Below are 26,699 nucleotides of genomic sequence, written 5' to 3'. Positions count from 1 at the left end.
CAAGGTCTGCCTGAAATCCCAGTACTTGGGAGGCTGAGACAGGAGGATCGCAGGCTCCAGGCCAGCCTCAGCAACTTAGGCGTTTCCACATAAAAATGCAATAGAGCTGGGGGTATAACTCAGAGGTGGAACGCCCCTGGGCTTAATCCCCAGGACCCAAAATGAAAAGCCGCAAAAGAGACCATGAGTGGGAATGTGGTGAACGTCCCCTGCACCCCAGAAACGGCAGCGTGCTGGGCCTCCGCAGCACAGCCCGACCTGCGCCCCGGGACGCGCTCGGCTCGCGGAGGGAGCTGCGCGGCTCAACACGAGCATCGCCGCTCACAAATCCAGTACGTGGTTTTGGCACAAGAGAGGTCGTTCCAGGTGCCACCCTGGTTCATACTGGCACAGTCCTCTTCGTAGGCGTTGTTGGGTTCCTGGGGGGCCCAGAAGCTGGTGGAGGGAGCAGCAGAGACAGGGGTAAGCAAAGAGAGCGCCCCGACTTTTTTATTTTGGAGGAGGGGTTACTGGGACTGAACCCCAGGGCCGTTCTCCAAACTACACCCCAGCCTTTTTTTTTTTTTTTTTTTTTTTTGTGTGTGTGTGTGTGTGTGTGTGTGTGTGTGTGTGTGTGTGTGTGTTACTAGCAATTGAACCCAGGAGCGTTCTGCCTTCCTGCTACACCCCAGCCCTATTTTTTTCTTTCTTTCTTTCTTTTTTTTTTTTGAAACAGGGTCTCACTGAGTTGCAAAGGACCTCACAAAGTAACTGAGGCTGGCCGAGAACTGCTATCCTCCTGTCTCAGCCTCCCAAATGCTGGGATTACAAGCGTGCACCACCACGCCCGGCTTTCTATTTTATTTTTTATTTATGGTTTGTTTTCTAACTTTTTTATGTGTGTGTGTTTAGCACTGGATTGAGCCCAGGGGCACTCTGCCTCTGAGCTACACCCCCAGCCCTATTTTATTTTTATGTGCAAAACAGGGTCTCACTAAGTTGGCGAAGCTGGCCTGGAACCCGGGATCCTCCTGTCTCAGCCTCCCAAGTTCTAATATTACAGACATATGCCACCACACCAGCAAAAAATATTTTCTACATTTTAAAAATGAATCAGTTCCTACCCCCCCACCCCAATCAAACACCCCATCACCATCTCCTCTCCAATGGCCAGAACCCACAACGAAAACAGCCCAGCAGCCGGGGACACTTGCCTCAGTGTGATGGGGGACCCGTCCAGCCACCTCCAGTCCCCTTCCTGGTCCTTATCATGCAGCCCCAGCCAGTACACCCGTGGAGAGCCGTGAGCCTTGGCCACGAAATTCTGCAAGAACCATGTCCACTCAGCCGTCAGCCCCCCACCCTTCCCCTGCTCCCACAGCCCTCCGAGTCCCCGAGGTACGCAGACCCTCCCACTTTAATGTGTGAAGTAGGAACAATCCTGCAACTTGTCCTTTTTTTATTTATTTATTTTGGTACTGGAGATTGAACCCAGGTACATTCTACTGAGCCACACCCCCAACCCTTTTATTTTTTCTTTTGAAGCAGGGTCTCACTAAATTGCCCAGGCTAGCCTCAAACCTGGGATCCTCCTATCTCAGCCTTCCAAGTACTGGGATTACAGAACGGAAGTTTTCTGGGGTTTTGCTTGGTTTTGTTTTTGTTTTTTGCTTCGTTTTTGTGGTACTTGGGATTGAACTCAGGGGCCTTCTTCCTCCGAGCTATACCCCAGGCCCTTTTATTTTATTACTTGGAAACAGGTCTCACTAAGTTAATGACAGCCTCACTAAGTTGCCGAGGCTAGCCAAGAACCTGCGATCCTCCTGTCTCAGCCTCCCAAGTACTGAGGATACAAGTGTGGGACACCGCGCCCAACCAGAAAGGAAGTTTTGAAAGGAAGGAAGAAGTGTTGAACATGTAGATGGGGTGGGAGCCCTGAGATTCAGCCCCATGAGCCCCAGGAAATGGGGAAGAAAAATACCGATGGACTAAGGCAGGCGTGGTGGCGCACGCCTGTCACCCCAGTAAACCATCCAAGGTCTGAAGCCAGCCTTGGCACTTAGCGAGGCTCTCAGCAACTTGTGAGATCCTGTTTCCAAATAAAAAATAAAACCAGGTTGGAGGGAGAATGCCCTGGGTCCATCCCCAGCGTGACAAAATAAATAAATAAAAATAAAGAATAGAAGACTTCCGGGAAGATGGCGACGGAGCAAAACAGGGCTTACGAGCCCCGCTAACAACCAATCTCTATTACCACAAAATCAGCGCCTTTCATAGCCAGAAAACACCATCAGCAGAGAAACAAAAAATGTAATTTTAAAGGACAGAGAAAAAGAGGGCTGGAAAAACGAGACACCAGAAATCAGACCGCAGTGCTGCAGCCGGAGCCGCGGCGTGAAGCAGCGGGCGCCATTTGGCCTTGCAGCACCAGGCTCCGGAGAGGAAAGGAACTCATAACGGAGTTCAGAAACCAGAGAGGAGATACGCCAGCCTCACACCCGAGAACGCGGCAGCAGCGCCTTACTGCTGGCGGCAGCGGTGAGTTCACCAAACAGCACCAGACCAACACACTCAACAGCCTACCAAGCTCCAGAGAGGAGCGGCAGACAGCGAGCCGAGGTGAGCCGCTGCGGAGCAGCCGGGCGGGATTCGGCAGATTTCTCGGTCCAGGGAGCATCTAAAGCTCCCAGTGGCTGGGCTCAGCACACCCTGCAGGGACTCAGAGCAGAGATCAAAACCAGAGAAGAAATACGCCAGCCTCACAGCCGAGGGCATGGTAGTGGCACCATATTGCCAACAGCGGCAACAGCAGCGAATTCACCAAGTCCACTACAGCTACATCGGCGCACTCATCAACAGTAAGTCAAATTGCGGCCCCTAGAGGAGAAATCCCAGTACTGACTCCCAGGGACTTGACCCAGTGGGGGAGTGGTGGTGGCAGAGATATCACACCATAGGAGAAGGCCCAATCTGGCACCCCCCCATGGTCTAAAGCAGCCTCAATTGACTCCCTGGGTCTGAGTCTCTGTGATACAACCCATAAAGGAGTAGTGGGATCTGAGATACCACAGACTCGAGATCCAGAGCACCTTAAGTGAAGTCATAGTGATCCAAGGGAAGAACCCAGAGAAGGCACAAACTTCCGAAATCCTGGGAAAGAGGAATAACAATGGAGCAATGAATGCCCACAACCCCACAACATCAGAACCCGATAAAACAAAAATTCAGAGATTTCTAGAAGATCAAATCAGGAAAATAACTGTAGGAATAATAGAGGTGTTTCAAAAGAATTCAGAGAGAGCCAAAAAGAGATAAAGGATGCAATTAATGAAGTAAAGGCTTCAATTCAAAGTACAAACAACCGATTAGACCACATGGAGAATAGAATCTCGCTCCTAGAAGATGATCATTCAAAAAATGAACGCATAGTTTCTAATTTAGAAAAAAAAATCCGACAGCAGGAATCTGACATTGAAGAAATATGGGCCCATTTTAAGAGAGCTAACCTAAGAATAATTGGAATAGAGGAGAGAAAAGAAGGTGAAACCAAAGGGATCAACAATCTCTTCAAGGAAATAATAGCAGAAAATTTTCCAAACATAGAGCAAGAGGTTGATACACAGGTCCAGGAAACTTATAGAACTCCCGTTAGAGAGGATCAGAGAAGAGGATCCCCACGCCACATAATTGTCAAAATGACCAATGTGGAAGCCAAGCAGAGAATCTTAAAGGCAACAAAAACAAAGGGCCAAGTGACATTCAGAGGCAAACCAATTAGAATCACTCCAGACTTCCCAAACCAAGTCATGAGAGCCAGAAGGGCTTGGAGTAACATATTCCAAACTCTGAAAGAAAACAACTTCCAGCCAAAAATTTCCTACCCAGAAAAACTTTCTATCAAATTAGATGGGGAAATAAGAAGCTTCCACGACAAACAGAAACTGAAGGAATTTATGTCTTCAAAACCAGCACTAGAGAAAATACTCAAAGAGATTAACTACTAAGAAGAAATAGGTAACACACACCAGAACCAGAGAAACAAGATTTTCCATCCAACAGACAACTAAGATTGGTTATCTGTGGAGATTCATTATTTATGTAAGTCTTTTACCTATCTCTACATTGTATTGTTTGCTTTTATTGTTGCTAATTTTTAGGATTTCTAGTTGGAATACTAATATACCTTCAGATATAGCATTTGGAAATATTTTATCCCAGTCTATCAGTAACTTTTAACTCTGTTTACATTGTCTTTGGATATACAATTTTTTTTTATTTTTTAGGGAGTTTATTGACCCTTTTGTTGCCTGTGCCATTGAAATCATATCCAAGAAATCACTTCCAATTTCAATGTTGTGAGGTTTTATGACCCAGATTTTCTCCTAAAAGTTTATAGTCTTAAGATTTATATTTAGGTCTTTTATCTATTTTGAGTTAATATTTGTATATGGGATTAGGTAAGGGTCCAGTTTTATTCTTTTTCATGTAATTATTATTTTTCAACAATATTTAGTTAAAAGATTATCATTTCCTCCACCAAATGTTTGTGGAAACCTTGTCAAAAATAACTTGACAATATATGGAAGAATTTAACTCTAGGCTTTTATTTAACTCCAATGGTTTATATATCTGCCTCTGGAACAGTACTACACTGTTTCAATTATTGTAGCTTTATATGGTTTGAAATCAGAAAATATATATCTTCTAGCTTTGTTCTTTTTCGATATCGTTTTGGGTATCTAGAGTCCATATTTCATATTAGGATAGATTTTTTTCTGAAAAATAAATAAAAAAACATATGATAGTTTCACCTAGAGAAAAAAAAGAAAAAAATATTCTCTGGTAAGAAAGAAAGCAAAAAGAAATATTGAAATGTTATCTTTAAGTCATCAAAAGCTTGGTATCAGACAAATGAAACTTATGTGAGATTATCATTGTTAATTTTGGATAAATTGCTATAATACTAGATGTCAACGACTAAGCCAAGCATGGGAAGGAGGGATGGGGAGGGAACGGGGTGGGAATTGGGTAGGGGCTAATTGGGTGATGTGTGCATGTATGTCTACAAAAGTTTGTTTTTTTATCCCATTATGATGTATGAATACAGTGCACCAATAAAAAATAAATAAATAAATAAATAAATAAATAAATAAATAAATAAATTTGGTGCCCAAACTTGAAAATAAATAAATAAAATGTCCCGGTTCTCCCAGATGGGCACAGATGAGAGGAGACTGCCTGCTCCCTCTAAGGTGGGCGCATGGACATCACCCAGCTTTGTATGACTGGCCTCATTTACTTTCACTGTTGAAGTACGGGGGCTCTTTGTTACTGCAACATGTCAACCTCTCTTGACTGATACACTAATTTCTCACTTGGGAGGATTACATATGATCATGCACATAAGATGGGAGGTAGAGCCGGGCATGGTGGGCACGCTTGTGATGCCAGCGCTTGGGAGGCTGAGACAGGAGGATTGCTCAGGTTTGAAGCCAGCCTCTCTGGCTTAAGAGACCCTGTTTCCAAATAAAATATAAAGTAGGTCTGGGAGTGTAGTCCGGAGGTAGAAGGGTTCCATCCCCAGTACCACCAAAATAAATAAATAAGATGAAATAAAATGGAAGGTAGAAAATATAGTTTTACTTTACTTAAGCCAGGTGTAACCCCAATATTTGGGAGGCTGAGACAGGAGGATCGCAGGTTCACAGCCAGCCTCAGCTACTTAGTGTGTCCCTCTGCAACTTAGTGAGACCCTGTTTCCAAAATAATAAGAGCCGGGCATGGTGGCGCACACTTGTAATCCCTGCGCTTGGGAGGCTGAGACAGGAGGATCGCATAGGTTCGAAGCCAGCCTCAGCTACTTAGTGAGACTCTTAGCAACTTAGTGAGACCCTGTTTTCAAATAAAATATACAATAGGACTGGGAGTATAGCCCAGAGGTAGAGAAGCCCCTGGGTTCCACCCCTCGTACTACAAAAATAATTAATTAATTAATTAATTTTAAAAATAGGGCTGGAGGTGTAGCTCAGAGGTAGAATTCTCATGGGTTCAGTTCTCAGTACCAAAAGACAAAAGTAAAGCACTTACCTAAGAAATAGTCATTATTGGCCAGTGTGGCAGTGCACACCTGTCATCCTAGCATTTGGGAGGCTAAAACAGGAGAACCACGAGTTCGAAGCCAGCCTCAGCCACTTAGTGAGACTGTTTCCAAATAAAAGGTGAAATAGGGCTTGGAGTGTGGCTCAGAGGTAGAATGCCCCCTGGGTTCCATCCCCAGGGCCAAAATTAAAAATAATCATTATTATGTTTCCACAATGGAGATAAAAGCACAGCTACAAAAATAAACACAATCAAGATTGAAACCTAAACGAAAGCTGTCTTCTTCGCCTCCGCAGGGCGCTGTTGCAGGCAGAGCCTGTCACTCCAGTTTTAGCCCTTCCACTTTTGTCCAGAAGGGAGAGGAGGTGCACCCCGGAGCGGGGCGCGGTCCCCACAGAACTCACATGCTCAGCAGAGCTATCGATGATGACCAGGTGCGAGTAATTCTCCTGGCAGAACCTCCGGGCTTCGTCCCAGGACTTGGTGCTTAGGGAGAAGTAGTAACACTTGCCATCAAAAGGAAGCCAGCCTTCCGGGCAGGTGAGCTTGGGACACTCTGTAGACAAGACAGGAGGCTGTCAGGGGGCTCCGGAGTCAGACACGTGTACGCAGTGTGCACAGCCCGTGTACCACTCGACTCAGAAGGCGCCTCGTAGCAGCGCCACCAGCACTCCCGTCCCCTCACCTACTAAACCCCGAAGTTCCAACAGGGACTGGTTGGTATCAGCTCTCACAAGGTCAATGTCCTTCCTTAGGCCGGCCAGCCCTGCCATGCCAGTCACTGTGAGGAGAGAGGGGCCGTCAGATGCCCGGCCACACCTGTCCACGCAGAGGCCAGCGCGGTGCGCCGCGGCCTCGGTGGAGTGGGTCGTGCCAGTCCAGACCCACGCTTCTCAGTCCCGGGTCCAAGAGAAGGCAGAGGAGAAGTCGCTCTCTGACTTGGGATACGTGGAGATGGTGTAATGGTATTTTGCATGTGTCTCTATAAATCCACAATACAATCATCTCAGTGCAAGAATCAATATTTTAAAATTATGAGCGAGCCGGGCATGGTGGCACACGCTTGTAATCCCTGTGCTTGAGAGGCTAAGACGGGAGGATAACAGGTTTGAGGCCAGCCTCAGCAATTTAGTGAGACCCTGAAAAACTTAACAAGATCCTGTTTATTTTATTTTATTTTTTTTATTTATTCTTTTTTTTTTTTTCAGGTCTGGGGATGGAACCCAGGGGCATTTGACCTCCGAGCTACACCCTCTGCCCTATTTTTTTATTATTTTTATTTGTGAGACCCTGTTACAAAATAAAGAATAAAACATAGGGCTGGGGGTGTAGCTCAGAGGTCAAATGACCCCGGGTTCCATCCCCAGACCTACAAAAAAAAAAAGGCTCTGTGTATAACGCCCTTGGCTTCAATCCCTAGTACAAAAAATAAAAATTATTAGTGAGCTATGTTACATTATTTTCTCTGAACGAGCCTTTGAAATCGCTGTGCATTTTAGAGTTATAGCACAGCCTACTTTGGGCGGCCACATTTTTAGGGGGAATAATACTAGGAATGAACACAGAGACATTCTGACTCTGAGCTATACCCAGCTTTGTTGTTTGTTTGTTTGTTTGTTTGTTTGTTTGTTTGAAACAGTCTCACGAGTTGCTTAGGGCTTCTGTCTCAGCCTCCCAAGGACTTTGGGTGGTCACATTTGGGGGATACTGGGGATTGAACTCAGGGGCATTCTACCACCAAGTTACATCCCAACCCTTTTTTTTTTCCTATTTATTTATTTATTTATTTATTTATTTATTTTGGTGGTACTGGGAGTAGAACCCAGAGGCTTTCTACCTCCGGGCTATACACCCAGACCCATTTTATATTTTATTTGGAAACAGGGTCTCACTAAGTTGCTGAGAGCCTCACTCAGTAGCTGAGGCTGGCTTCGAACCTGCGCGATCCTCCTGTCTCAGGCTCCCAAGGGCTGGGATTACAAGCGTGCGCCACTACGCCCGGCTTTATTCCTTTTTATTTTGAAACAGGGTCTCACTAAGTTGCTGAGACTGGCCATGAACCTTCCATCCTCCGGACTCAGCCTCCCAAGTACAGGGATGATAACCATGAGCCGCCACGCCCGACTGGGTGGCCACGTTTGAGGACCCCACCCACATGACACTCACAGTCCAGGGGCGTGTCACCATCCTCCCCAGGGCGGCCAGCGCCTGGCAGAGGTGTGGCGCGCCAGCCTTGGGCACAGGGGAGGGGACGAAGCGCTCACCGTTGGCCCGCCACGCCGCCTGCTGGGAGGTCAGCACCTGCAGCTCCGCCACCACCTGCCGGTCTGTGAGGAAGAGCCCACTGAGCCGGGCCCCGCCGGCCCCAGCCCGCCGCCCTGCGGCCCCACTCACACTTCACCAGCGTCACGGCGGTGCCCACGCAGCTCAGGAGCAGAGAGGCCGCCGCCAGCAGACACAGGAGCGCCGGGAGCCCCTCCACCTGGTGACACCCAGGACCCCGGGGCTTGGCACTGGGCGGGGGCCCTGGACTGGCTGGGGACAGAGGAGCGACACCCGTGCTTCCAAGGATGAGGAAGGACCCCCACCTTCCTCCAGGGCACAGGGACAGAGGTCTGCGCTCCCAGGAAGCCACAGCACAGGTGTGGAGCATTCGCTGTGTGCTAAGCAACGTGTGTGTCCCCGGTTTTGATTGTTGTTTTGGAGGGTGTTGTTGTTGTTGTTGGGTTTTTTTTTTTTAGAATTGAGGATTTAACCCAGGGGCATTCTACCTCTGAGCTATATCCCAGGTCATTTTTGTTTGTTTGTTTGAAACACAGCACTGCTCCATTGCTGAGGCTGACCTTGAACCTCCTGTTTCAGCCTCCAAAGTACTAGGATTCTAGCCATGTGCCACCACACCCAGATTTCATATTCTTTCTTTCTTTCTTTCTTTCTTCCTTTCTCCCTTCCTTCCTTCCTTTCTTTTTGGTAATGGAGATTGAACCCAGGGACGTTCTACCTCTGAGCTCTGTTCCCAGCCCTTTCTATTACTTTTTGTCTTGAAACAGGGTCTCGCAAGGTCACCAGGGGTCTCACTAAATGGCTAAGGCTGGCCTCAAACCTGCAAGCCTCCCAAGCGCTGGGCTTGCAGGCGTGCACCACCACACCATGCGCCTGAGCACTGCTGCTCAGAGGACCTAGGACCTTTCTCATATCTTATGCAGGTAGGAAAAAAGTCTGTAGCGCTCCCAGGAGACACCCAGGTCCCTGGGGCGCAGCCCACGCTCAGGAAGGAAGAGCTTCTAAAAGGAGAAGTCTCTGGCCCGGGCCTCTCCCCTGGGCTCTTGCTCTGAATCAAACACACTGGTCTGGTCGCAGTGAAAGGGGAAACGCGATAGGGAGGGAGGATGGAGACTTACCAGTCAGGGACGGCTGGGACAGAGGAGGAAGAGCCGCATCTGGGAGAGAGGAGGCGAGAGGTTTGTTCAGAAGTTACTGATGAACATCGCAGGTTGAAGGCCGGCCTCAGCAGCTTAGCAAGATCCTGTTTCAGAAAAAAATTTAAAAGTGCTGTGGGTACATCTTGAAGGTAAAATGCCCCAGGGTTCAATCTCCTGTATCACACACACACAAAAAAAGTTCTGTCGCTGATAGGCTGCCCCTTCCAAGAGCAAGGCCTCCTGGCAGAACGGGGAATTGGAAGGAAACGTGAGATGTTCCTCTCAGGCTCGCTGTTGTTGCTTTTAGTGCTGGGGACTGAGTCCAGCCCTGTTCTACCTCTAAGCTACACCCTCAGCCTTTTAAAAGTGTTTTGCTTTGAAACAGGGTCTTACCAAGGTGCTGAGGCTGGCCTCAAACCTGAGATTCTCCTGTCTCAGCCTCCCAGGCACTGGGTTGTCAGGCGTGCGCCACCAGGCTCGGCTTCAGGCTTCTTCAAGGGTCTCCCCGCGACTCACCCAGTTGACCCGATGTGCAGGTGACAGGGGGGAGGCCCAGAGCTGGGAGGATCAGAAACACACGGTCACTGGGGCAGGATCGGGCAGGTGCGCCGGAAGAGCCCAGCCACGGCCTCACCTGGCATCTTCAGAGGCTCACAAGGAAGCGGAGGGTCCTGTGCTTTCTTTCCTGAAGGAAGAGGAGTGCGTGCTCAGGCCAGGGCAGGGCAAGCCCCGCGCCGGTCTTCCGGAGCCCCAGGCCCGGCTCACCTGCTCTCGGAGGTCTTGGTGGAGCCATCCAACCTGAAGAAGGAAAGCCAGGGGTCAGGGCAGGTATGGGGCGGGCGGGACAGGGTGAAGGTACAGTGACCGGACAGCTTCAATCGCCTGGAACTTCCTCAGTTTTAAAATTGACAGTCCCTGAGCCGGGCGTAGCGGCGCTCGCTTGCAATCCCAGCATTTGGGAGGCTGAGACAGGAGGATCGCGGTGCGCGGACAACCTCAGCGATTACTTAGTGAGGCCCTTTGCAACTCAGTGAGACCCTGTTTCAAAAATAAAGAATAAAAATAATAGGGCTGGTATTGTAGCACGGAGGTAAAATGCCCCTGGGTTTCATCCCCACTGCTGCAAAAAAATAAAAAATAAAAAAAAGAATTAAAAGGGCTGGAGGTATAGCTCAGAGGTAGAATGTCCTTGGGTGCCATCCCCAGCACCAAAACAAAATAAATCGGAAGCCTCGGGCACAAATGCAAGGGCACTGAGAGGCCAGCAAGCTGCTCGGAGTTTCTCAGAGGTGAGCCCTCACACCTTGAGGTCTGGGCTCCCACCCACCCTTCCCTGAGCCCATCCTCCTAAGTCCTGCTCGTCCCAAAAGAACCCCTCCACTGTCCCTCTGTCTGACCTCCCTGCCATCGTAGGTAGAACCCTCCACCCCCTGTGGACTTCTCCAATCCCTCCATCCCTCCTGTCAATCAAGGCTGAGCCCAGATCTCACTCCCCCAAGACAGGTTCATGCCTGCAATCCCAGTACTTGGGAAGCTGAGACGGGAGGATCACAGGTATTAAGGCCAGCCTCAGCAACTTAGCGAGACCCTCTTTCTTTCTTTCTTTCTTCCTTTCTTTCTTTCTTTCTTTCTTTCTTTCTTTCTTTCTTGTTTTGTGGTACTAGAAATTGAATCCAGGGGCATTCTATCTCTGAATCTTTGAACCAGGGCCTCACTAAGCTGTGGAGGGCCTCCCTAAATTGCTAAGGCTTGCTACAAACCTGTGATCCTCCTATCTCAGCCTCCCAAGTACTGAGATTATAGACATAAGCTACCAGGATCAACTAAGACCCTGTAATCCCAGCATTTGGGAGGCTGAGACAGGAGGATCGTAGTTCATGAACAGGCTCAGCTACTTAGTGAGGCTCTTTACAACTCAGTGAAGACCCTGGTTCAAAATAAAGAATAAAAATAGGGCTGGGGTATAGCTCAGAGGTAGAATGGCCCTGGGTTTCATTCCCAGCACCACACACACACACACACACACACACACACACACACCAAAAAAAAATGGCTGGGGATGTAGCTCAGAGATAAAAGGACCCAGATTGAATCCCCAGTATCACCAAATAAAAAAGGAGGAGGAGGAGGAGGAGGAGGAGGACGACGACGACGACGATGACGACGACGACGACAGAAGGAAGAGGGAAAGATCTGCCTCTCTCAGTCAGACTCAGGGACCCTCACGAGCAGGGCACAGACCCCAGCGTTCCCTCGCGGGCTCACCCGGCTTGGGAGGAAGATCCTTGTAGGGCGGCGTAGAGTTCTCATAATCTTCATCCTCAGCCTCCTCCTCCATAAAACCTTCCAGAGAAAAGGAAAGTCAGGGCCGGGCACATTCTGTTCTCCAGCCCGCCAGCCCTGACCTCTGGCCCAGCGGCCCCCGGGGACAGTGTGTAGCCCCAGCCCGCCCTTGGGGCTGCACCTGGCGGGCAGGGGTGCGCCATGTTGGTATACAAGCTGTGCATGGCGCAGCTCAAGCACTTCTTCTTTGTACTCAGGTGTCTGGGGCTCTCTTGGTTCCCTTTTTCTTAAAAAGTCACATGCATGCAAATCCGTTGGTGAGAAGCCCCCCGAACCCCCCGCCCATATCTGGCTTTCTCTGAACTCCTTTTTTTTCTTTCTTTCTTTTCTTTTCTTTTTTTTTTTTTTTTTTTTTTTTTTGTGGGTCTGGGGATGGAGCCCAGGGGCATTCGACCTCCGAGCTATACCCCCAGCCCTATTTTTTATTCTTTATTTTGAAACAGTCTCAATGAGTTGCAAAGGTGACACACGCTCATAATCCCAGCATTTGGGAAGCTGAGACCGGAGGATCGAGGGTTCGTGGACAACCTCAGCTACTTAGGCCCTTTGCAACTCAGTGAGACCTGTTTTAAAAATAAAAAATAAAATAAATAGGGCTGGGGTGTAGCTTGCCTGTTGGACCAGGCATGGTGGCGCACACCTTTAATCCCAGTACTTGAGAAGCCAAAACAGGAGGATCGCAGGTTCAAGGGCAGTCTCAGCAACTTAGCAAGACCCTATTTCAAAATAAAAAGGGACAGGGGGTGTATCTCCGAGGTAGAATGCCCCGGGTTCAATCCCCAATACCAAAAAAAAAAAAAAGCAAAAGCTTAAGAAAATATAATTTTCAATCTAAGAGTCTTTTTATGGTACTGGGGGTGGGGCTTTCTGGACTATCCCCCCAGACCTATTTTATACTTTGTTTGGAAACAGGGTCTCACTAAGTTGCTGAGAACCTCCCTACGTAGCCGAGGCTGGCTTCGTACCCGTGCGATCCTCCTGTCTCAGCCTCCCAAGCGCGGGGATTACAAGCGTGCGCCACTGTGCCCGGCACCCTAGGAGTCTTGATGCCCACCATCCGCGCTGCTCACGTTGGAAGCTCCGCCCAGCACGTGCGAGCAGCGCAGAAGGCGCCCACTCTCTTTCCATCCACAGCTCGCCTGGCGGCGGGGTTCCCGCGGTGTGTAATGACACCACCTGCCCCGCCTGTGGGCAGATGTGATGACGGCCATTCCACAGCTGGGAAGACCCCGCACCGCCAGGGCGAGGCTCCCGGTGGCCCCGGGAGGCCAATGGCTTCTCCTGCCGGGACGCTCTTGGAGGCGGGTGGGCTCACGTGAGGACACGCGCCCGCCATCCCTCAGGACTGTGGTAGGCACTCGGGCGCACAAGGTGTGGGGAGCCCTGGCTGACCCCAGCCCTGCCCCACTCACCCCGTGCGCCTCAAACAGAACATCTCTAAGTGTTGGTCTCCTAAGTTGGCAAATGAGGACGCATTTGTTCCCTCGTTCTTTCAACAGCTAGGCCTTGGCCACCACCTATGGCTTAGGCTCCATCCTAGGCCCTAGGGATTTCCCAGAAAAAAGTCCCTATCCTTGGAGTAGTAACTGGTGTGGTGGCCATGCCCATAACCCCAGGACCTTGAAGACCAGCCTCAGCAACTTGTGAGGCCCTCTGCAACTTAGTGTGACCCTGTTTCCAAAGAAAAAAGAAAAAGAAAAAGGACTGGGAGTGTAGCTCAGAGGAAAAATGCTCCCTGCATTCAATCCCCAGACTAAAAATAACAGTAATAATATTAATAATAATAACAATAACATAACACCAGACAGGCAGCCCTGATCCCACAGTGACAGCGGCAATCCCCAGCATCCTTGTTCACCCCCAGGGGCTTGCCAAGAGCTCAGTTACCCGGGGCATCAGTCCCCCACCCAGCAAGTCACGCAGACACCACCCCAATTTCCACTGCCACCCCGACTCCCCGCTCTTCTTCCACAAAATGCAAATGTAGCCCTGCCTGGTGGGGAAGAAGGCACCTGGGGCAGCAGTCACCGCAAGGTCTCCCAGTAGAGGGAAAATAGCAAAGGGGTAGACCAGCAGCCCCTCCACATAGAGCCCAGTCACCTCGCTGGAGGTCTGCCCTTCTGCCTTCAGCCCGGGGCAAGAACAAGTAGGGCTGAAACTTTGGAGTTTGGGACTGTGTGTGTGTGTGTGTGTGTGTGTGTTAATGGAAATGGAAGCAGGGGCGTTCTACCTTCAAGCTACACACCCCTGACCTATTTTTCATTCTTTATTTTGAAACAGGGTCTCACTAAGTTGCAAAGGGCCTCATCACTAAGTGGCTGAGGCTATCCGCGAACCGCTATCCTCCGGTCTTAGCCTCCCAAATGCTGGGATTACAAGCATGCGCCACCACGCCCGGCTTAAGGTTTCACTTCTTAAACTTCTTAAACCACTTACATATGGCCTGGGGAATTGAGTTTCTGACACATCAAGTTTGGGGCACAGAAAATGAGGCACACCTCTGGTGTCAGCTCTATGTCAGGTGCAGAAACAGGTCAGCAGACAAAACAGACAAAAGCCAGGCTCCTCAGAGATAGTGTCTGGGCAGAGACCAGAGCCAGGTGTGGTGGCGCATACCTGTCATCTCAACACTTGGAAGGCTGAAACAGGAGGGTCACAGGTTCGAGGCCAGCCTCAGCAATTAGCGAAGCCCTCATCAACAAGTGAATGGAACCCTGTTTTATATTGTTTTATTTTATTTTATTTTATTTTTGGTGGTGGAACCCAGAGGCTTTCTATCTCTGGGCTAAGCTTCCAGACCTTTTTTATATTTTATTTGGAAACAGGGTCTCACTAAGTTGCTGAAAGCCTCACTAAGTAGCTGAGGCTGGCTTTGAACCTGTGCGATCCTCCTGTCTCAGCCTCCCAAGCGCGGGGATTACAAGGTGCGCCGCCACGCCCGGCTTGGAACCCTGTTTTAAAATTTAAAAACAAAAAGAGCTAGGGGTGTAGCTCAGAAGTAAAATGTCGCTGGCTTCAATCCTGTATCCTCCTCCCCCAAAAGCGGGAGACAGAGACAGAGACAGAGACAGAGACAGAGAGAGAGAGAGAGAGAGAGAGAGAGAGAGAGAGAGACAGACAAGAGCCCTGAGTGGAGTGGGTTCTAGCTCAGATGCTGTGACTGACTGCGAGGAAGAAAACCGTGAACGGGACAGGGACAGGGTGCGCTGTGTGGGAACACTGCAAGGCGGGTATTACTGATTTCATTTTACAGATGAAGGAGCCGAGACGCAGAGAGGGGAAGTCCCTCACTTCTGCAGGTGGCAGAGGAAGTGTGACCTGCACCCTAACTTGCCGCGGTGCCCTCCCCGACCCGGCTTCTGGGTGGCCAGCCGCGGCTCAGAGGCTCAGCAGGGCCAGGCTGGGCGCGCAGTCCCCAGCCCCAGGAGCGCCGCCGGGCGAGGGCCACCTCGGGGGCTCACGCTGTGCATGCGGCCTCCGGCCAGTGGGCAAGTCCACAGAGGTCTGGTTTTCACTTACGACCTCATGGTGACCTCCTCAGCTCAGTGCGTCCCCCACCGCGGTCCCCAGAGGATCTGCTAGAACCAAGACGGTGCCCACCCCGACCTCCTCGCATGTCCTCAAGCTGGGTCCAGATTGCTTGCTTGTTTGTTTGGCGTGTGTGTGTGTGTGTGTGTGTGTGTGTGTGTGTGTGTGTGTGTGTGTGTGTGTGTGTGTGTGTTACTAGGGATTGAACCCAGGGGCATTCTACTTCTGAGCTATACCCCCAGGTCTTTTACTTTTATTTATTTATTTTTATTTATTTTTTGTGGTACTGGGAGTGGAATCCAGGGGCATTCTACCTCTAGGCTATACACCCAGACCTATTTTATATTTTATTTGGAAACAGGGTCTCACTAAGTTGCTGAGGCTGGCTTCGAACCTGCGCAATCCTCCTGTCTCAGCCTCCCAAGCGCGGGGATTACAAGCGTGCGCCACCACGCCCGGCTACAATAAAAAATATTTTTAAAATATTTTTAAAAGAATGAAAAATAGGGCTGGGGTGTAGCTCGGAGGTAGAATGCCTCTGGGTTCAATTCCCAGTACCGGAAAAAAAAAAAATTGACCTGAACTATTCTATCTATTCGTGCTCTGGTCTCCTCCGATCTGGTCCAGCACCTGTCCTGCCTCTTTGGACTGCCAGGTGGCGCTCGCGGACAGAAAGGCCCCAGTCGCTCCTCTCTATGATCCCCGCGGCGGCCTGTGCGACCCGGAAGCTATGGCTGGGGAGGGGTACTGCTTCCGGGTAGGAGCGAGGTGACCCCGGCCGCCGCAGCAACCGCAGTCCGCGGCGGAGGAGCCGCCATGGGGGCGCACCTGGTGCGGCGCTACCTGGGCGATGCCTCGGTGGAGCCCGACCCGCTGCGGATGCCCACCTTCCCGCCGGAGTACGGCTTCCCGGAGCGCAAGGAGCGCGGTAAGCCAGTGCGCAGGCGCGAGGCCGGGCCGGAGCCGGGCGCGCGGGGCTCCGCCGGGACCCGGACGCGCGAGCCCGGTCTGTGCGCGGCGCTCCAGGCGAGGCTCGAACTCACGCCCCGGGCCAGAAGAGCGAGGCGACCCGAGGGGCGACGGGGGGGAACGAGCTGTCAGAGCCGGGCTTCGTCCCGGGGCACTGGGGAGCCATGCGAGGGCGTATAGGGACAGCACACGTTCACTGCAGCCCTGTCGGGATGCCACTGCCAGGTTTGGATGCGCGCACACAGCTTGCGGGCAAGGCCTCGGGCCACGCATACGCTACTTGGTTTGGGTTTGGGTTTTTGAGTAGTGGGGCTTGAGCCCAGGGTGCTCCGCCACTGAGCTACACCCCCAGCCTTTTCTATTTATTTTATTTACAGCCTCTCACTAAGTTGGCCAGGCTGGCCCCCTTAGGATTCTCCTGCCTCCGCCTCCCGCGTCGCTGGAATGACAGGCGCGCGCCACCACCTTGGTGGCGACTCTTGTAATCCCAGAACTGGGAGGCGGAAACAGGAGAATTGCACGTTCAAGGACAGCCTCAGCAAGTATTAACCTAGAGAGGCCCTATTTCAAAATAAGAATAAAATAGGGCAGTGGGGTGTACTTTGGGGGTAGAATGCCCCTCGGTTCAATCCCCAGTACCACAAAAGAAAAAACAGTTAGTTAAAGCTCTACATCGCACCCGTTACTCCAGGTGATCTGCCCTGTTCTGGCTAAGCCTCTACGTGGCTGAACCCCCTTGCACGCTCCTGCCCATCCTCTCAGACCCAAGGGCCAAGCATTTGTGTGTGTGTACCTGGGATGGAACCCAGGGGCCATTCTATCCTCGAGTTACACCCCCAGCCCTATTTATTTTTTTGCCAGTACTAGGGATGGAACCCAGGGGCATTGTACCTCTGAGCTGCACCCCCAGTCCTATTTTTTAGTTCTTTTGATTTTGAAACAGGGTCTCACTGAGTTGCGAAGGACCTCTCTAAGTAGCTGAGGCTATCCTCTGATCTCAGCTTCCTGAGTACTGGAAATTCAAGCTTGCACCAGCAAGCCTGGCTTTTTTTTTTTTTTTTTTTTTTTAACAGGGCCTCACTAAGTTGTGGCGGGAGAGCCTCCACACTAAATACCTGAGGCTGGCTGCAACCCTGCAATCCTCCTGTTCCTGCCTCCCAACTCCCAAGTACTGAGATTACAAGCATATGCCAAGATGCTCAGTTAGCATTGATTTTTCCCATCGTTCTGAAATCCTATCACATCTCTAGTTCCAGTACTTGGGAGGCTGAGACTGGAGGATCCCAGGTTCAAGGTCAGCCACCCCAAGTTAGTGAGACCCTCAGAAATGTAGTAAGGCCCTGTTTCAAATAATAAAAAGGGCTGGGGTGTAGCTTGAAAATAGAATGCCCCAGGGTTCAGTCCCCAGAACCACAGTAAGTAAGTAAAATCCTCTCCTGGCCCTGCCTCTAGCTCTGGCATCTACTTCACTGAAAGGACCAAAGAACTTTTGTCAACACTAGTGGCCACTGTCGCCAAGCCATGTAATCAATCCTTAGTTTTTGTTTTGTTTTGTGATTGAACCCAGGGGTATTCTACCTCTAGCCCTTTCCTTATGTTTTGTTTTGAAGCAAGGTCTTGCTAGGTTGCTGAGGTTGTCCTCAAGCCTTCAAGCCTCCTGTCTCAGCCTCCCAAGTACTGAGATGACAGGCACGCACCACCGCTGCCCATCCTTAGTTCCTCCTGCCTGGCCCTGGACTGTGCCCCACTGGGCCCACCACGGATCCTTCCCCGCCTTCCCTTGCATGCCCAGAGCTCCAGGCCTTCTCTGTTCCATCCCCCATTCCGTGGGGAGGGCAAGGGTCTCTGCCAGGCTCCTGGCTTCAAGTGCCCTCTGAGTGCCATGCTGGAGCTCCTAGTTTTTATCTGGGGAGGGGGGATCAGCCCTAAACTTCAGACTCAGATTTCACTGCTGTTGGTTTGTGGGCATAGAAAACCCAGCCTAAGATGGGGGGGGGGGGGCACGCTTGTAATCCCAGTACTTGGGAGGCTGAGACAGGAGGATCACATGTTTATGGCCAGCCTCAGCTATTCCTCTGCAACTCAATGAGGCCTTGTTTCAAAATAAAGAATACAAAATAGGGCTGGGGTGCAGCTCCGAGGTAGAATGCCCCTGGGTTCTCACTCCAATACTGAGAAAAAGAAAAAGGAAGAAAACCCAGCCCAAACAGAGCTCCTGACCTCCCCTGAGCCCCTTCCTCCACCGGCCTCCCTGCCCCCCCATAGCTGGCAGCTCCATCCTTCCTGTGCTCAGCCCCAGGCCCGCCCTCACCTGGAGGCCTGTGCATCTGTTGTTCTGAGCACCTGCCCGCACCTCCCAAAACTCCCTCTCCCTTTGTTCTCCCCTTATTCTACACCGTGGCCAGATGTTCCCCAGCTGTTTTGTTTCGGGTCTCCCTCCAAGGTCAGGGACACTTGTCTGTCCTGGTCTTGGGTGTATCCCCACCACCTGGCACCAGGCAGATCCCCTGAAGCCATGCTACTGCCTGGCTCTAAGTTCCAGGGGAGGCGGAGGAGCCTGGGGCTCATGCAGGGAGGGGCCAGGAGCGCAGGGGCCAGTGTTTGGGTTGGGGGCAGCCTGGAGGTGGGAGGACACCTGGGAGGCTGGGGTGCAGGGAGCGCAGGGGCCAGTGTTTGGGTTGGGGGCAGCCTGGAGGTGGGAGGACACCTGGGAGGCTGGGGTGCAGGGAAGAGGTGGATGGTGAGGGAGAAGGGAGGGAGGCACGCCCTGCCCGGCTGGTGGTGCCAAACCCCGAGGCAGCGAAGGGCTGCCCAAGGGCTAGCGGTGCACGGTGCCGGGGAACCACACGTTGGTCTGCGGCAGACCGTGCGTGATGGCGGCCTCGTGAAGTTACATCACCTGGTGAGGTCACAGCCGCGATGGCAGGGACAGTCACCTAGCAGAGCATTTCTAAGAACTGGCTGCCATTAACCCATTAAGTCCCAAGCTTTCACTCTGGTGAATGTTCTAATGGAGTTGACACAGGTCAGAGTAGGCCGGAAATGATCGTCTGGAGCTGGTAAACTCCTAAGCAAGTTGCCGGGGTTGGCCTCCAGCCTGCCGCCCTCCTGCTTCGGCCCCGTTGGGATTACTGGGCGCTGGCGACAGCTCTGATGCGGCTGCTGTTTTCTTGGCTCAGCCGCCTTCCGAGCTGGGGACCGGGAGGGCGCACAGCCTGCACCAGGGGTGGGGATCCTGGCCCTGCCCCACTTGGAAAGGGCCGGGGAGGTGGGCTGGGGAGGCCAGCTCTGCCAAGGGTCCTCAGGGTGGGAGAGGTCGTCCTGCCTTGTATGGGCCTCAGTGTCCAGGTCGCCTTTGTGCAAACTAGAAAAGGGAGCCCCTTCGAGGCGCCCACCTGCCCAGTCTTCATGGGGGGGGGCTGCCCCGGCACTGAGCCCCGCGTCCCCGCAGCCATGGTGGCCACGCCGCAGGAGATGAACGACGCGCAGCTGCCGCTCCGGCAGCGGGACTACTGCGCGCACTACCTCATCCGGCTGCTCAAGTGCCGGCGGGACAGCTTCCCCAACTTCCTGGCCTGCAAGCAGGAGCGCCACGACTGGGACTACTGCGAGCACCTGGAGTGAGCGCGGGCGGGCGGGCGGGTGGGCTCCTTTCCCGGGGCTGGGGCGGTGGGAGGCGGCCAGGCGGCCTGAGACCCTTCTGCTCTGCCCCCAGCTACGTGATGCGCATGAAAGAGTTCGAGCGCGAGCGGCGGCTGCTCCAGCGCAAGAAGCGGCGGGAGGAGAGAGCCGCGCGGGCCGCCAGAGGCCAGGGCCCGGGGGAGGTGGCTCCCGAGGTGGCCCTGTGAGGCCGCCCCCCACCCTTGGACCAGACAAAGAAATAAATGCCTCCGGGCCTCCACCAGAGCTCGCTGTTGTTGCACTACCCGGCCCGGCCCCGGAGGTGGCGCCAGTGCTCCCGCGCCCAGACAGAAAGAAAGAGCCCCAATCCAGCTGGGACAGGCAGGTTTTATTCCAGGTGCTGGAGCGCTGGGACCACAGCTGGAGACCCGGGCTGGGGGGGCGGGGGCGGGGCCCGGCCGGCTGGCCGAGGGGCGGGGGCTCAGAGCAGGAAGGGGATGATGGGCATGCGCAGCGGCGGGTAGTCCCGGAACTCCTTCAGGTAGCTGCGGTGCTTGCCCTTGGCCCAGATGGTCATTTGCGTGAAGCCCACCAACGAGAAGAGGGCCACTGCGGGTAGAGCGGGTGTCAGGCCGGCTGTGGGGGCGCGGGGCCGGGGGCGGGGCGGGGCGGGGCGGGGCGGGCTCACCTGGGAGGCACTGTGTCATGATGGCGAAGCCGATCCAGGACCCCACCTGTGGGCAGAGAGGGCGCAGGATGGGGCCCCAGCCCTGGCAGCCAGCAGCCCCCACCTCAGAGTAGGGACGACAAGAACCAGGCGCGTGTAGAGGAGCCGAAGGGCGAGAGGACCCTCACCTCGTAGGTGTAGTTGGGGCAGGACACCAGCAGGAAAAGCCAAGTGAAGGGGTTCTTGGTGGGGTACGGGATCTTCCTGGCCTTGGACCCTGGCGGGCAGGACAGGGCAAGTCAGACCCCCGCCAGGCCAGGCGCCCAGCCCCCCGCGGGCCACTCACCGGCGGGCCGCAGGTCCCGCAGCGCCATGTGGATGGAGAAGTTGCCGATCTGGCAGATCTGCGATGGAGAAGCAGTCAGCCGAGCCCTGCCCTGCCCGCCCCGCCCACCAGGGCCGGCCGCCTCCTTACCACAAAGATGGCCAGCGCGAGCTTCACCTGCTGCGCTCCATAGGCTGGGAGGAAACAGGAGGCTGTGAGCGAGCGCGCGGGCCGGGGGCTCTTAGGGGCGCCCGCGGTGAGGCCACTTACTGGGGGGCGTGTAGAGAGGGTGGTTGATGTAGTAGGCCATCCACGCAGCGAAGCCCCAGTAGTAGGTGCAGTTCTGAAAGGGGGGGCACGGTGGGTGGGTGGGCTGGCGGGGGGGGGGGGGGGCCTCGGGGCAGGGGAGGGGGCTGGCAGGGCTCTCACCTTGAAGATGTTGCGGAGGGGCATGGTGCCGTGCGAGAAGCGGTGCACGAAGAGCGTCTCCAGCAGGCGCTTGACGTAGTGGAAGGAGTGGCAGGCGCAGGCGAGGCTGTGGGGGAGCCGCGGGCTCAGCAGCTGGGCCGGGCTGGGCCCGCTCCGCCGCCCCCCAGGCCCCACTCACTGCACCACGGTGTGCCGGCTGGACGTGAAGTCGTATTTGTGGCCGTAGATGAAAGGCACCCGGAAGTAGAAGAGCAGGTAGATGAAAAGGGGCCCGGCATACTCAGTCAGGAACACCTGGGGGCACAGGGCAGGTGAGCAGCGGGCGCGGCGAGGGGGGGCCCCGCGGGGCCGCCGGACTCACCGTCACCCAGCTGATCTGCGCCCCCAGGTCCCGGAAGTAGAGCGTGGCCGTGGTGCCCACGGGCAGCTTCTGCAGAACATCCTCCTCCTTCAGGGACTTGCCCTCTGCGGAGAGGCCAGGGCTGAGGGGCTGCCGGCCTCTCCACCCCCACCCCGGCACCCCGAGCCCGGGGCAGCCCAGCAGCGCCAACACTCACTGGGGTCCAGGCGCAGGGACTGGCGGGCGGGATACCACTGGGGGTCTGCGGGCAGAAAAGAGCGTCACGGCAGGGCGGGGGCAACCTGCCGCCGCCTGGCCCTGGTGCCCGCCTCTCAGGGACCCCACGGCTCCCTCCACCCCGGCCAGGCCATCGGGGCACCCAGGAAGAGCGCAGAGCGGAAGCGGGATTTTGTTCTTCCGAAAGCCCAGCAAGGGCGTTCTCGCAGCTGGCCACGCGGGGGCGCTCGTGAAGCCAGGCCCGAATCCTGGGCCACCCGGCGCATCTAACTAACTCCACAGGCCTTGGGGAGAAGGCGGACAGGGTCCCCAGAGGGGTCGCTGGGAGCAGCGCCCGGCGCCTTGGACTCACGAGTCTTGGTGAAGAGGCTCTTGATCTCTGCAATGGTGGCCTGGGGCTCCACCTGGGGGGAATCCGGCATAAGGATATCAACCTGGGCAGCCCAGGCCCAGAATGGGGGTGGGGCGGGGCCAAGGCCACAGCTGTGGGAAGGGAGCAGCGCTGGGGTCCAGGCCCCGACCTGCATGGTCAGGGGTCTACAGTGTGGCCAGGATGGCCCCAGCCCAGCCAGGTGACCAGCAGAGCCAGCAAGCTGGGCCTGTTCTCAGCCAGCCCCATCCGGCCACCCGAGTGCAGGCTGGGTGCCGGGTACAACCCCTCCTGGGGCTGGTGGCAACAGGGCAGAACTGAGTCCACCTCCTCCCAGAGCAGGGCCTACTGAAGTTGCTTTACCTCCCCCAGGCCAGGCCACAGCTGCCCCTCTGCCCTGTGGGGACAGTACTGGAGTGCCCGCTGAAGGGCGGGCAGGGGGCACAGGGCCGGCCAGTTCCTGGGCTGGAAGGAGCAGGGTCCTGGGCCCAGTGCCGGCCACCTACCTTGTCCAGAAAGCACAGCTTCTCCCTTGTCTTTGCATCCAGAATCTCCACCTCGAAAAAGAGAACAGCCTTTTTAGGTTTCTTGGCTGGCTTGGGGGGCGCAGGCCGGGGCAAGCCATTGAGGCCTGGGCTAAGGCTCTGGCTGGCCTCCCGGGCCACCAAGCTCAAGCTGATGTCCATGCCACCACCCGCACTGGCCCTGGACTCTGCTCTGCCCACCCAGGCTGCCACCCAGCTGCCTGCCACCGGCCCCCACCACCAACCTCCCACGAGGGCAGTTCTGGGCCGGGCAAGCACGATCAAATTCTGCAGCGGTACTGGAAGGGAGCCTGCCTGCCCTGGCACTGCTGGCTTCTGTGCCAGATGTAACCCGAGTGCCCCGGGGCCACAGCCCAGCTAAATATAAAACTCCCAGACCAAGTCCCCCCATGGGGAGGGCCTGAGGACAGCCCCTGGACAGCCAGGCTGCCCTGAAAGCGACTTTGGAGTGGACAGACCCCCAGCGGCAACAGGGCAGTTCAGGCTGCATCTCCCAGCCCCCTCCCCTGCCAGAGAAGGGCAAGGGCTTCAGGCCAGAGGACGGAGAGGCCCCACCCAGCCCAGGGCTCAGCCGTTCACCCAGCTTGGAGAAACCCCAGCGATTCTGAGAATCCGCGAAACATATCATCCATTTCCCCTTCTGAGCTGTAAAAGACACTCGGGATTATTTTCCATGTGCGTCTGTGTTCCCGGGGAGGCGACAGATTCCACAGTTATTGGTGCAGAGAGCCTCTAAGTGGAGAAGATCCGAGTGGGACATTTCGGGCACATGCCCCTCCTGGCCTGATGAGGCCCAGGCCACCCTCTACCCGTTCCTCACCAGGCCACCAGCAGGGCAGTCTGCCCACCATGCCAACCCAGGATCACAGCCCGGAGCATGTGGCTGACCTGCCTGTACCGCCTGGCCCTGGGCTGCAGTGTCCAGCAGGTCAGAGAAGGCTGAGCCCTCTACACCAGGCTGTCAGGACCTGCTGCACCCACGCACACACAGCTGGCTGGGCTGCCAGTCACTGCCTGACAGGGGAAAGGAGCCGGGCACACTGCTCTGCAGCTGGGCCCCAGAGCCCGCTGCACACACTGCCAACGGCAGCCCAGCCCCGCCCTGCAGCCCTGGAGACCCATCGGGGCAGGCAGGAAGGCGGCTGGCCCCAGCTGCTAGGGTCCAAGGGTTCACGTGAGGCGTCAGCACGATGCCCCAGGAGAGGAAGCCCCTGATGGTGGGCAGTGAGGACAGAGAGCAGGCCCAGGGGAAGTGGCTGAGGGCCGCCTGGGCTTGGGCTTGGGGAGAGAGCACAGCAGGCAGGAAGCCCACACTAGACACCACCTGCTGTCAGCGCTGGGCCCCGCCCTGTGGCCTTGAGGGGCAGGCAGCTGAACCCCCACAGGGAAGAGGCCAGGCAGAGAAACAGGACAGGAGAGGGCAGCTGGTCACTCCACCTGCAACACAGGCCCACCCCGGGCTGGGGGATAAGCAAAGGAAGGGCAGGGCCAGGGCACAAGGCCTGCCCCATGGTTGCAGGCATATTAATAGTTCCAGGGCCCCAGTGGGCAGTGTGCACATGCCTCCAAGCCCATAGGCCACAGGAAGGCAGCACAGCCTCCACCAGGGCAGGAGGCTTCCGATTCCTGCTGAACCACTCAACTGCTTAAAATACAACCGGCCCCTCTCCCCGCCCAGCCAGCTGCTGGGGCAGGGCCGAAACCCTACCCTCTCCCCCAGTCTGGGCACCAGACCAGGGCCCCGGAGAACAGCCATCAGGGCCTGACTGGGAGAGGAAGCCAGGTGGCAGCGGAGAAGGACCATGTTCGCAGCAGCAGTAGCAGCGCCCAAGCCTGTGCACAGCCCGGGAAGAGGAGCCGCCATCGCCCCGCGGAGGTGAGCGGGGCCCACCACCACAGGATCTCCTCAGGAAGCATCTACCCCTTCCCCATGTCCTGTTCCAGATGCCCAGACCCAGAGGTCATCTTCTCCCAAAGGGTACACGGGAGCTCTCCTCCTGTCCCTTAATCATTCAAAACAAGGAGTAAAGCCGGGCGTGGCAGCGCATGCTTGTAATCTCAACATTCGGGAGGCTGAGACAGGAGGATCCGGATTTGCGGACAGCCTCAGCTACTTAGTGAGGTCCTTTGTAACTCAGTGAGACCCTGTTTCAAAATAAAGACTAAAAAATAGGGTTGGGGGTGGAGCTCGGAGGTAGACTGCCCCTGGGTTCCATCCCCAGTACCAGGGGGAAAAAAAGAGTAAAATGCTATGCTAAGCGGGAGTGGAGGGGTTAACCTGGGCAGAGGAGGCCAGATGCAGGGTCTCATATTTGTATGAAATGTGCAGAGTGGACAGAAAGCAGATGCGGCCATGGCTGGAAGGGCGGGTGGCGGCTAGTGATGGAAGCTGGTCTCCCTTTTGGGGTGATGAAAGTTGTGGAACTAGGTGGTGGTGGCCCCACAACACAGAATGTACTAAGCCTGGCGGGCGGCTCACACCTGTAATCCCAGTACTGAGGCAGAGATGAGAGAACTACAGGTTTGAGGACAGCCCAGAAACGAAGCGAGATTCTTAGCAACCTACTGAGACCCTGTTGTCAAACAACAACAAAAAGGTCTAAGGCTGTAGCTCAGAGGTAGGATGTCCCAAGGGTCAATTCCCAATAACGAGGGGAAGGGGCATACTAAAAATGCCACGAAGTCGTGCACTTTTTCTTTTGAGCCCAGGCCTCATGTTGCTGGGCTGGCCACGACTCCAGGGCACAAGCAATCCTCCTGCCTCAGTCTCCCACGAGGCTGGATCACAGGTGTGCGCCACTGCCGTGCCCCGCTCAAACTGCATGCTTTTAAATAGTTTGTTATGTCACCTCAACAAAGACCTTTCTGCCTTCCTTTTTGTGCTGAAAATGGAACCTGGGCCTCACGTGGTAGTAAGCACGTGCTTGCCAGGTACATACTCGCAATTCCAGTACTTGGGAGGCTAAGGTGGGGATCCCAGTACTTCAAGGCGAGCCTCAGCACCGGAGCCCAGCAACTTAGATCCTGTTTCAACACACAAAGGGCTGGGGTGTAGCTCAGAGGCAGAATGCCCCTGGATTCAGTCTTCAGGAACACAGTAAAACAACACAGCACATGCTCTGCCACTGAGTTCCAAGCCCGTCCAGCTTCAAGTCACTGTCAGGGGTAGCAGGCCATGAGTTCCCGTCAAGTAAGACAGGCTCCAGGGCAGAGGAGCAGGGGAGGCCCCACCGCTAGCCTCTGGCGGCTGCAGGTCTAATGTGGGGAGGGGTCTCACCATACACGTTCCAGTCCTCTGTTCCCTCTGCACCCCTCCCTGCCCACTGCCACCCACCCAAGCCAGCGGGGGTCAGAGGACACAGGCACTGATGAGCAGAGCCCAGGGAGGCAGCAGCGGCGGCCACCCGGGGGGATGAGGAGACATCAGCAGAGGGACCGAGGGGTAAGGAAGGTCGAGGACCTGGCGCTGGTGGCAGGCAGGCGCATGGCCCGGGGCTGCAGGCACAATGGACGGGCAGAGGATAGGGCAGAGGGCAGGAGCCTGGCGCAGGCAGGCGGGAGAGTGGCGCTGTGCTGACCATCCCACTAGCCTGAGAGGAATGCTCCCTGGAGGCCCAAGATTCCAGGGCCCAGCCAACAGCGGCTCCCACACTAGTGGGAGGGGCGGGCGCAGGCCTCCCTGCCTGTTAACACAGCCATGCCCAAAGAGGAGCACTAGGGAGAGGAGCTCCTGTCTCCTAAAGGCTTGTAGTGAGCCAGTGCCAGCCTTGGAATGCCAGGGAGGCACAGGTCCTGGGCTGTCCCCGCCTGGCACAGCAGGGCAGC

The 26,699-nt window shown here is 54.8% G+C and overlaps 3 protein-coding genes across 3 annotated transcripts; 1 reads left to right on the top strand and 2 right to left on the bottom strand.

The window, feature by feature from the left end:
- Positions 1-302: 302 nt before the first annotated feature.
- Positions 303-11,838, bottom strand: CLEC17A (C-type lectin domain containing 17A; the record flags this gene model as incomplete). The annotated part of the gene is made up of 10 exons (XM_080715395.1): positions 303-435; positions 1,194-1,303; positions 6,483-6,634; positions 6,764-6,859; positions 8,343-8,405; positions 8,473-8,613; positions 9,480-9,518; positions 10,135-10,185; positions 10,266-10,298; positions 11,766-11,838. The coding sequence occupies 10 exons, from the start codon at positions 11,836-11,838 to the stop codon at positions 303-305; spliced, it is 891 nt and encodes a 296-aa protein (XP_080571521.1).
- A 4,298-nt stretch (positions 11,839-16,136) lies between these two features.
- Positions 16,137-20,188, top strand: NDUFB7 (NADH:ubiquinone oxidoreductase subunit B7; the record flags this gene model as incomplete). The annotated part of the gene is made up of 3 exons (XM_080714945.1): positions 16,137-16,299; positions 19,792-19,960; positions 20,056-20,188. The coding sequence occupies exons 1-3, from the start codon at positions 16,188-16,190 to the stop codon at positions 20,186-20,188; spliced, it is 414 nt and encodes a 137-aa protein (XP_080571071.1). The 5' UTR covers positions 16,137-16,187.
- Positions 20,189-20,442: 254 nt separating this feature from the next.
- TECR (trans-2,3-enoyl-CoA reductase) lies at positions 20,443-23,015 on the bottom strand (the record flags this gene model as incomplete). Its single annotated transcript, XM_080714944.1, has 12 exons — positions 20,443-20,570; positions 20,650-20,695; positions 20,817-20,905; positions 20,975-21,032; positions 21,104-21,147; positions 21,224-21,296; positions 21,383-21,488; positions 21,561-21,676; positions 21,744-21,847; positions 21,940-21,984; positions 22,312-22,363; positions 22,836-23,015. The coding sequence occupies 12 exons, from the start codon at positions 23,013-23,015 to the stop codon at positions 20,443-20,445; spliced, it is 1,041 nt and encodes a 346-aa protein (XP_080571070.1).
- Between the last annotated feature and the right edge of the window lie 3,684 nt (positions 23,016-26,699).

Source organism: Muscardinus avellanarius (genome assembly GCF_963383645.1).
Source record: "Muscardinus avellanarius genome assembly, chromosome: 18".
Lineage (NCBI taxonomy): Eukaryota > Metazoa > Chordata > Mammalia > Rodentia > Gliridae > Muscardinus > Muscardinus avellanarius.
Note: the sequence above shows the minus strand (reverse complement) of the source record. Positions and strands in the feature narration are given on the sequence as shown.